This window comes from Cottoperca gobio, chromosome 11 (genome assembly GCF_900634415.1).
Source record: "Cottoperca gobio chromosome 11, fCotGob3.1, whole genome shotgun sequence".
Taxonomy (NCBI): Eukaryota; Metazoa; Chordata; class Actinopteri; order Perciformes; family Bovichtidae; genus Cottoperca; species Cottoperca gobio.
In genome coordinates this window covers 5,114,046-5,124,656 of record NC_041365.1, presented here as the reverse complement: position 1 = coordinate 5,124,656, position 10,611 = coordinate 5,114,046, and the positions used below count along the sequence as shown (strand labels likewise).

Genomic DNA, 10,611 nt, shown 5'->3' with positions numbered 1-10,611 from the left:
ACTCCAACAATATATTACAAATGACAGCCTAATAATGAGCTTTATGTGACCTTTTTAATCACTCGTTCACATATTAAAATCAACAAAACAAATACAAATACGGATTCTACAAGCATTTAGTTCATATGCGATTTAAACGGTGAATGCTGATATATTTTACACATCATATGAAACGCAGACTACATTTATTACTGAGTTTATGTCCGTACAGAGCCGCAATTTACCCACAGCAAGATCGTTTGCTCCTGAGAGATACGCAAAATGCAAACTGTGTTTCTGTGTTCATGTGTTTCTTAATCATGAGTGTCCTGGAGGAAGGAGCTGGTATTACAAGCCAAGAGCAGCGGAATTGAACAACTAAGATTCATACGGGATGGGGAGAGCGTCAGAAAGTGCACACACAAGTCTGAGGGGGAAACAGCCCCCCCCCCCCCCTCGTCCTACTAAAAAGAGATGTAGAAGGAAATAGTACAAGGCTGTGAAGTTGGGTGCCCTGTCAACCGGTTGATAAGAGATGTACAGGTGGCAGTTTATGCAGATGTGACAGAAACGCCTCTTAAATTTATGGTCTCAACTTGGCATCAGGACAAAGAAAAAGTATAAGAATGGGGTGTACATTCTTTTATCTTCAGTGCGTATCCGGCTTTGTACTCTGAGTTTGATCCATAAGATACTTCAATAGTTTTGTAGATTTAAAAGTGTTTGTGAGAGAGGTCCAGCCTTCACCTCTGGCCCGGAGGACGGACTTCTTCCATGACAGAACAAGTGACCTTGGGGCGGAGAACCAGAGTCAGGGTAGGGATGTATTACAAGACAGATTAACACACATTGTTGGCTTTGGTCTTTTCATTGGATTTGTTATGGTTAGACATGTTTACAGTACATCAAAAGGATCATGTTCACCTAAGCTCGCTACAGCCGGTTCTGCTTGTTCTTCCATTCCTAAATATCCATCAAGCCTGACACCTCTTACATCAATCACCTCTTCATCTTGCTACCTCATTGTAGATGCCTTGTTGTGTCATTGTCACAGTTATGTCAAGTTATGGTACAGAAGAGGACCCAATTGCAGGAAAGAGACAAGGTTTTAACAAAAAGTGAGCCTTTAATAAACAAAGCTGAATCAGAAAATACAAAGTAACAAATAAAACTGAAGAAACACAAACCGAACGGGCAGGTAGCGGGCAGGTAGCGGGCAGGTAGCGGGCAGGTAGCGGGCAGGTAGCGGGCAGGTGGTAGCGGGCAGGTGGTAGCGGGCAGGTGGTAGCGGGCAGGTAACATGAAAGACAATCCCACAAAGAACAAGACAGGGATATATACACAGAAACTAATGAGGGGAACGAGACACAGCTGGGGAGAAAGACACAAGGACAGGAAGTAAAACAAGACATGACACAAGGGGGAGTGAAACTTCAAAATAAAACAGGAAACCAAAGTGCAAGACTGTGACAGTCATGACCTGAGCAACATCAGGGGATCAGAGGATTTGAATTATGGATTGGCTGTTTGACATCAACAAATATGGAGCATAGAAAATCCTTCTACAGGCCTCAATGAGAGACAATAGGAGGCCATAAAGTTTTTGCGTCAATAGACACATGAACAAAGTAGCTCGCTGACAGATTCTCACAGTCTAATCCAGCAGTCATTGCATGCTCTTTGAAATCATATATATGGAAACATGAGAAACTCGTTGCCATAGTTTGCCCCCAGCAGCTCAACAAAGAACGCTTTGCTGTTGAAACCTTTTACATACCTAATCTAGGGAAGTAAATGCTGTATGTCAGGGCATTTCACCTACAGTGATGCACACTCAGTTGTCAGTTTACTTGGTACACTTAGCAAAACCTAATGTAGTTTAAAATCAGTCCTCAGAGAGGTGTTGAGTAAAACTGGTCTAACATGATCATAACTTGATCATACATACGGGAGAAAGAATAATAGAATAATGGGCTCAAGTCGTTATCCAAATGTCAATATTGAAATGTTTCCCTCGTGATCGCTCATGTCTTCCTGGTTTGTGTTTTCGTGTCATCTTACCTGTTCCTGTATTTTGGATTCAGCTTTGCTATATTAAAGCTCGCTCTTTGTTATAATTATCGACTGCGTTTGGGTCCTCCTTTACCCCACCGTAACAGGAAAGGTGAGAACAAAATGATTTATTTAGTGGCGATAATCTTAATGGGATGAGAATATGGACTGCATTATAATATACAGCTGCTGTTCTGCACGTTACTTACAAATAATTATATTTCATATAGATAATTTTAGATACATATTGATTGTTATAATTGATTGTTTGATAAGCCCTGTCCACCACATAGATACATAGTTACAACTTGAAATTCTTGGTTGTTTTTTTTAACATTGGATATTTAATTTCAGAGAGAGACAAAACCAGAGACTGGAATGTATTATCTTTACTTTTAGAAAATCTTTGACCAAACCGACAACCCACAATTGTTCTGGTTGAACTCACAAATGTCACGGGGCAAAACATTTTATAATGTTACGACCCTGTAGCTTTATTATATGTTTTGTCAAAGAAACATAGTTGTTAATTGTATCGCTTCCACAGATGTTGACACCAGCTTCCAAGAAAACATTGTTCTTAGCAAATATAGCTGCTCTCGGCCTTACCTGCTCTGTTGTTGTACGTATTCTGGGTTTACTACATCTACATTCGCCAATGAGGAAAATTATCAAGGCATGAATGAAAAGCCCATAGTCCTGCTGTGGTACGAAAAGTATAGCAACGGTACACATTAAAATGTCAGCCGCTCTGCTACGTTGATTTACTATAAATGGGAATGTCCGTTCTACTCCGATTCTATTTCTATAGTTTCAGCTGCTTTAAGAATCCTGGAACTGGAACTCCGAATGTAAACACACCCCAGAAATAGTAAAGCTTATTGTAACACACTCGATGATTTTGTATCCTGCGGTTGCCGCTTTTACACTGAGTCGATTGATCATTGATCAGACAAAAACCTCTACATGCGCACATACACACACGCACACGCACACACACACATACCTAGAAAGCCTGAATCTTCTGATGTATGTGTATTGGGATGTGTTTGCTACAGGCTCAGTTCAAATGCTTTGATTTTATTTAAGAAAGGATGAGAGGAACCTACCGTATGTGGGAGTATTGAATGTTTAGCTCTTTTTAGAGAGATCTGTGAAAGGCATGCTGTCAGTGGGGAGGTTTATTTAAGGTGCAATGTCTCCATATGGAGAGAAGATGCTACGATTACTTTAAGTTTTCAAAGGGCTCTTTGCTGTTTGTGAAAAATCACATTTATCAAGCGACTAACTTCTATTTAGTGTACAGCAAAGTATAAGAGTGACCTTTACGAGCTGCTCTCAAGGGATCAAGGGAAGGGTACGTTCAGAGCAGGAATAGCCAGAAACAATGACTCTACATTTGCATAAAGCAAATGTAGAGTGAATTTGTGCTGAATTAATCCAGAAATTAAAAGTGAACTGGTTTACGCATTAGAAATGGACCTTGGGAGCTGTAGTTATCTTTTCCCCAGAAGATTTTGCATATAGCTTGTTTAAACTGTTTGTCAAAGAAACAGATTTTCTAACGTAGTTGTTAATTTCTTCTTTTATTGCTTCCACAGATGTTGACACCAGCTTCCAAGAAAACAGTGTTCTTTACAAATGTAGCTGCTCTCGGCCTTATCTGCTCTGTTGTTGTATTCTTTTTGGGTTTTGAGACTTCATCTCCTTTTTGCCAAAATACATCTGCATTATACATTGAGGAAAATGATGAAGTCATAAATGAAAAGCCACATGAAAAGCCCATAGTCCTGCTGTGGTACTGGCCTATCGGTGTGAAGTTTAATTTAAACTCGTGCTTTACCTACTACAACATTGATAGCTGTATTCTGACAGCTGACAGATCCTTCTTAAACAAAGCACAGGGAGTCATTTTCTACCATAAAAACATACAATTGCGAAGCTTGCCGCAGGGTCCACGTCCAGCTTTTCAGAAGTGGATTTGGTACCACGTTGAATCCCCGACAAACACGGGAAGAACACGGGGTCTGGAAAACCTGTTTAACTTAACACTGAGCTACAGAAGAGACGCTGACATCACGGCGAGGAACGAGCTTACTATCAGGAAGACAGAACTCAATTATGACTTTGTTTTGCCCAAGAAAGACAAACTGGTGTGCTGGATTGTCAGTAACAAAAGCCCATCAACTGGAACAGCTGTGAGAGAAAGATACTATAATGAACTGTCTAAACACATTGAGATCCACCTCTTTGGTATAGCCCATACAGGGCACATGTTGAGCTATGATGACTATTACTCAACCATTGCTAGCTGTAAGTTTTACCTCTCATTTGAGAACTCGGTCCACAGAGACTACATCACAGAGAAGGTTAACGGTCCTCTCGTGGCAGGGACGGTCCCTGTAGTTTTGGGTCCGCCAAGAGAAAACTACGAGCAGCTCATTCCCTCTGACGCCTTCATTCACATAAACGATTTCCCTGATGCTAAGTCACTGGCAGGGTTTCTGCTGAACATGACGGACGAGGCGTACAAACGTTACTTTGAGTGGAAGAAGTTCTTCACAGTCACCCCTCATCTCCTGTCCACACACAATGAATTCATTCAGCCTGTCTGTCTCGCCTGTGACCACATTTCAAGAGACAAGGATTACCATGTAGTTAATGACCTTTATAAATGGTACTTTCCATGAAAATATCAATGACAACGTCGACTTTGATAGTGGTTCACACACATGCACAATAAATACAATATACTTCAATATTCGGCCCACAATTACACAATTTATTTTCTCTCTACACCCAGCAACAGGTTAGCTTAGCTTTGCTTTGCATAAAGACTGGAAACAGTGAGAAACGGCGAGCCTGGTTATAAATGGTAACAGTCAAGCACATAACCCTGTTTTAACACTTCTGTATTTTAAAGACAAATAAACAAGATATAAGGTGTTAATTTGTGAGCTTTATAAGTGCTGGTATGTGGATTTTGTTAACTTTAGACAGAACCAGGCTAGCTGTTTCCCCCTGTTTCTAGTGTTTAAGCTAAGCTAAGCTAACCGGCTGCTTGCTGTAGCTACAAACAGGAAGTAGTAACAATCTTCTCATCTAATCACTAAGAAAGCCAATTACTGATTTCCTAAAAATGTAAAACTCATTAGAATATGTCATATTATTATTTGGGTATAATTTAGCAGACAAATAAGAACCTTATTTGAGAAGTGGATAAAGGGTGAAATGATGTGGAGCTATTGTTCAGCACTTAAAGGATTGCACCTACTTGAAGCTGATGTACTTGCAATATTCTTGCTGTTCGGAATTGTATCCTCATGATTGTTTGCACTTATTGTAAGTCGCTGTAAACTGTAATGTAATGTAAACTATGTTTCTCAGCACTGTCAGTGTTTGTTTAGGAAGCAAATGTCTCTCATGCATAGTTAATCCGTTTTACTGTCACCTTGTGCATTGTTCGGATTATCTAGAAGGACTGGGTGAGATGGAGACAAAGATGCTGTGTGTCCAATATTTGCTAAGATTTGTTATGTTATGTGTGTGGGTAAAAGGTTAACTGTGCAGCTGAAGATCATGGATGGGGATGCAAATATATCAGGTGACATGATTTGTTTGATAAATACAAAGGGGCTGATACTCTGGTTATGTTGTGACTCATGTAATGTCTACACAAATGAGTATACATGTTTGATGCTGACTGATAATGTGTTTTATAAATTGTATAAGGGCAAGGTTACTTTGATTATTTTACTCTGTAGATGTAATAGTTTTGGTTTGTGTATACTTCATAGAATCATAATGAAGTGATTTAATGTTCATGTATGGATATGCCACTAATTTAGGTAATTTTACAGTCAACAACATCTTTAAATATGTGTATTGATCAACATAGTATCAATGTGCTATCTCAAAATGCATTGTAACCAAACACACACAACTTTTATGATAATAAATTGGTTGAAAGTCAAATCTCAAAGTTTTATTTGGCCAGTCTGAAACAGTATTGGTTAAGTGAATGTTTGGAGGTGGAGCATCAGTGAAATGTCCTTTAACCTATTTAACCTACGAAGGATGAGAGAAAATCCAGAAGGTTTTATTGAGCTCAGTTTCAGACGTGTGCAGCTTCAGTCTGGATCCTACAGAATATCTACACACTCACCTTCAGCGTAAAGGGACTAGCAAGCATTTTGACCAAATGTCCCACTTGCTTTACACTATGTAGTGGAGGGACATTTTGTAGTGCAGGCATTAAGCTCATTTGGATCCCAACTAAATTGTGAATAATGGGACCATGCAATTCCATTTTCATGCTACATGTGCTGATACTGTTTTATAGTTTTGCATGCAACCTTTATATTAGGAATTCTTGCATGACTTACTGATTTTGTTTTAACAGTTAGTTTTGACTTCTTTTAAATTCTGTCTGATAACATCTTTGACAATTCAAAAATGACATACTGCCGATACTTTGCTGGGGGAATGTGTTGGTAATCATTGTGATAAAGGATTCTTCTTTCTTTGCAGGTTGAATATGGCTTCCTTTTTTTTTATTTCACGAGCCAGCGTGACAGTGATTCTCATACTGGCTGGAATCGTAGTTCTGGTTTTGATGTACAGTAAGTCATTACCTCCTCCCAAGTGTCCTCCTACCCCGTTTCATTCAAAGACAAAGAAGGCTAATTCTTCCAGCACGGACAAGCCAGTACTGCTGCTGTGGTTCTGGCCTGAAAACAAAAAGTTTGATTTGAAAGTCTGTAAGAGGCTTTTCAAAATTGACAGCTGCCACCTCACGGATGATAGATCTTTCTACTCCAGAGCTCATGGAGTTTTGGTATTTCACAAGGCTATCCATGATGACCTCTCCAACCTTCCCACCTCAGCTAGAACCCGATCTCAGACGTGGATCTGGTTTAACACAGAGTCGCCTACCAACACACGCAGGATAGAAGGCATTCAAGGCCTTTTTAATTTAACCATGAGCTACAGGAAGGATGCAGATATCAACGTTGAGTGGAAACTGACTCTCAAGAAGGACAAGGATGAAGATTTTGTGCTACCTAAGAAGGAACGATTGCTTTGTTGGATTGTTGATAATGACATCCAAACAAAGTCATTGGAGGGATACAAATACTACAAAGAGCTTATTAAACACACTACGGTTGATGTCTTTAACAGCTCCTCTGCCAAGTTCTCGAATGGTGAGAACTATTTCCTGACTATCAGCACCTGCAAATTCTACCTTTCCTTTGAGAATTCAATTCACAAAGATTACATTACAGAAACGTTCAATGCACCTCTTGTGGCGGGATCTGTGCCCATAGTTCTGGGCCCACCGAGAAACAACTATGAGGATTTTGCCCCAGGTACTTCCTTCATACATGTAAATGACTTTCCTGATGCTGCAAAACTGGTTGAGTTCCTGCTAAAGCTGGAAAAGGATAATAAGGCTTATATGAGATACTTTGATTGGCGCCAATTCTATACTGCCAGACGCAATCCTGTTCAGGAGAATCTTAGGTTTGCACACGCTATCTGCCAGGCATGTCATTACCTGGGCATGAACAAGATATACCGAGTCGTACCTGATCTGTACAAGTGGTTGTTACTGTGATGCTGTTAGTGATTTACTGCTCCTCTGAACTGGTTGAAAAAGACACATTTGAATCATAAGATAAAGACAAATACTTTTGTATTATCTATAAAAACAATTGGACTTTTGGCTCAACACCGGATCATTTTGATAATCCAACACGGTTATAACTGGTTGAAAAGTAGGAGAATTTACTCAACCCATAAAGAAACACTTAATCTTTTAGTTTACATAAAATCATCAAAATCACCAAATATATATTGATTTGGCTTATTTGTAACTAATGGTTGTATTCTATTGTTTCTGTATGTTGCATTTTTGATTGTCTTATTTTAAGCTATTGTTCAGCACTTAAAGGATTGCACCTACTTGAAGCTGATGTACTTGCAAGATTCTTGCTGTTCGGAATTGTATCCTCATGATTGTTTGCACTTATTGTAAGTCGCTGTGAACAAAAGCGTCAGTTAAACGAACTGTAATGTAATGTAAACTAAGTTTCTCAGCACTGTCAGTGTTTGTGTAGGAAGCAAATGTCTCTCATGCATAGTTAATCCGTTTTACTGTCACCTTGTGCATTGTTCGGATTATCTAGAAGGACTGGGTGAGATGGAGACAAAGATGCTATGTGTCCAATATTTGCTAAGATTTGTTATGTGTGTGGGTAAAAGGTTAACTGTGCAGCTGAAGATCATGGATGGGGATGCAAATATATCAGGTGACATGATTTGTTTGATAAATACAAAGGGGCTGATACTCTGGTTATGTTGTGACTCATGTAATGTCTACACAAATGAGTATACATGTTTGATGCTGACTGATAATGTGTTTTATAAATTGTATAAGGGCAAGGTTACTTTGATTATTTTACTCTGTAGATGTAATAGTTTTGGTTTGTGTATACTTCATAGAATCATAATGAAGTGATTTAATGTTCATGTATGGATATGCCACTAATTTAGGTAATTTTACAGTCAACATCTTTAAATATTTGTATTGATCAACATAGTATCAATGTGCTATCTCAAAATGCATTGCAACCAAACACACAACTTTTCTGATAATAAACTGGTTGAAAGTCAAATCTTAAAGTTTTAAACAGCTTTTGATTTAACGGTTAGTTTAGACTCCTTGTAAATTGTGTCTGATAATAGGAAAAGGATGTTGCTGTTGAATTTTTCCAAAGCTGTGAGAACTATAAATGTAATTGAATTACTAGGGTGGAGGCAGAAACATATCGCAAAACATGAGCAAAATGAAACCAAAGCCAAATATCTGCATGGCTACCACTAGATGTAAGAGAGAAAATGTGTGTTAGTTTGTTTTGTATTTTTTATAACAGAACCCTTTTGATACCACCTCATTAGAGAAGAGCCAATTTACAAAATATATTCCCTGTAACGGTACGATCAAGACAGAAGGGAGGTGGGACTCAATTGCACGACACAGAGGTAGATAAATGTCGAATGGAAATAGTCTTTACTGAAAACTTTGCAGTTGCTATGGTACACGCATTGACAGTTGATCATACAGAGTATCAAGGGGTAATTCAGGAGCAGAGTCGGGTCACAGAAACAGGTTTGGTACACGGGGAGATACTCAGTGTAACAGCACAGCAGACAAGGATCAGGCAAGGGCAGAATAGAGTCACGGAAACAAGGTCGAGGAAGCCGGGGAATGAAACGCTTGGGAAACAGGAAGACGGGACTAATGCTGGAACTCTTGACATCGAAGTACGAAGACGACCTGGCAACGAGAGACAAACAAAACACACTCTACAGGACTGTCTCAGAAAATTAGAATATTGTGATAAAGTTCTTTATTTTCTGTAATGCAATTAAAAAAACAAAAATGTCATGCATTCTGGATTCATTACAAATCAACTGAAATATTGCAAGCCTTTTATTATTTTAATATTGCCGATTATGGCTTACAGCTTAAGAAAACTCAAAAATCCTATCTCAAAAAATTAGAATAGTTCCTCAGACCAAGTAAAAAAAAAAGATTTATAACAGCAAAACAAAATCAAACATTTGAAAATGTCCATTAATGCACTCAGTACTTGGTTGGGAATCCTTTTGCACGGATTACTGCATCAATGCGGCATGGCATGGAGGCAATCAGCCTGTAGCATTGCTGAGGTGTTATGGATGCCCAGGATGCTTCAATAGCGGCCTTTAGCTCATTAGCATTGTTGGGTCTGGTGTCTTTCAGCTTCTTCTTCACAATACCCCACATATTCTCTATGGGGTTCAGGTCAGGGGAATTGGCAGGCCAATCGAGGACAGTAATGCCATGGTCAGTACACCAGTTACTGGTGGTTTTGGCACTGTGGGCAGGTGCCAGATCATGCTGGAAAATGAATTCCTCATCTCCATAGAGCTTTTCAGCAGACGAAAGCATGTAGTGCTCTAAAATCTCTTGGTACACAGCTGCATTTACTCTGGGCTTGATGAAACACAGTGGACCAACACCAGCAGCTGACATGGCTCCCCAAACCATCGCTGACTGTGGGAACTTCACACTGGATTTCAAGCAACTTGGATTTTGCTCCTCTCCAGCCTTTCTCCAGACTCTGGCGCCTTGACTTCCAAATGAAATACAAAACTTGCTTTCGTCTGAAAAGAGGACTTTGGACCACTCTGCAACTGTCCAGTTCTTCTTTTCCATAGCCCAAGTCAGACGCTTCTTCCGTTGTCTTGAGTTCAGAAGTGGCTTGACCATGGGAATACGGCTATTGTAGCCCATTTCCCGGACATGTCTGTGAACAGTGGCTTTTGATACCTGGACTCCAGCTTCAGTCCACTGTCTTTGAAGCTCCCCCAAATTCTGGAAGCGACTCTTCTTCACAATGCTGTTAAGGCTGCAGTCATCTCTCTTGGTTGTGCAGCGTTTCCTGCCACATTTCCCCCTTCCAACAGACTTTTTGTGGATGTGCTTTGAAACTGCACTCTGTGAACAGCTTGCTCTTTGAGACATTTCTTTTT

The 10,611-nt window shown here is 39.6% G+C and overlaps 2 protein-coding genes across 2 annotated transcripts; both read left to right on the top strand.

The window, feature by feature from the left end:
- Positions 1 to 299: 299 nt before the first annotated feature.
- LOC115016030 (alpha-(1,3)-fucosyltransferase 9-like) lies at positions 300 to 4,792 on the top strand. Its single transcript, XM_029443698.1, has 3 exons — positions 300 to 324; positions 691 to 765; positions 3,820 to 4,792. The coding sequence occupies exons 1-3, from the start codon at positions 300 to 302 to the stop codon at positions 4,719 to 4,721; spliced, it is 1,002 nt and encodes a 333-aa protein (XP_029299558.1). The 3' UTR covers positions 4,722 to 4,792.
- A 1,776-nt stretch (positions 4,793 to 6,568) lies between these two features.
- Positions 6,569 to 7,648, top strand: LOC115015585 (alpha-(1,3)-fucosyltransferase 9-like). Its single transcript, XM_029443041.1, has one exon. It carries the CDS (start codon positions 6,569 to 6,571, stop codon positions 7,646 to 7,648), a length of 1,080 nt encoding a protein of 359 aa, XP_029298901.1.
- The last annotated feature ends 2,963 nt before the right edge of the window (positions 7,649 to 10,611 follow it).

Coding starts and splice junctions, on each gene's coding strand:
- LOC115016030 (XM_029443698.1), top strand. CDS start 300: ATGAGTGTCCTGGAGGAAGGAGCTG. Junction 325..690: donor TGTCCTGGAGGAAGGAGCTG/GTATTACAAGCC, acceptor ATAGTTTTGTAG/ATTTAAAAGTGTTTGTGAGA. Junction 766..3,819: donor CTTCTTCCATGACAGAACAA/GTGACCTTGGGG, acceptor AAAAGCCCATAG/TCCTGCTGTGGTACTGGCCT.
- LOC115015585 (XM_029443041.1), top strand. CDS start 6,569: ATGGCTTCCTTTTTTTTTATTTCACGAGCCAGCGTGACAGTGATTCTC.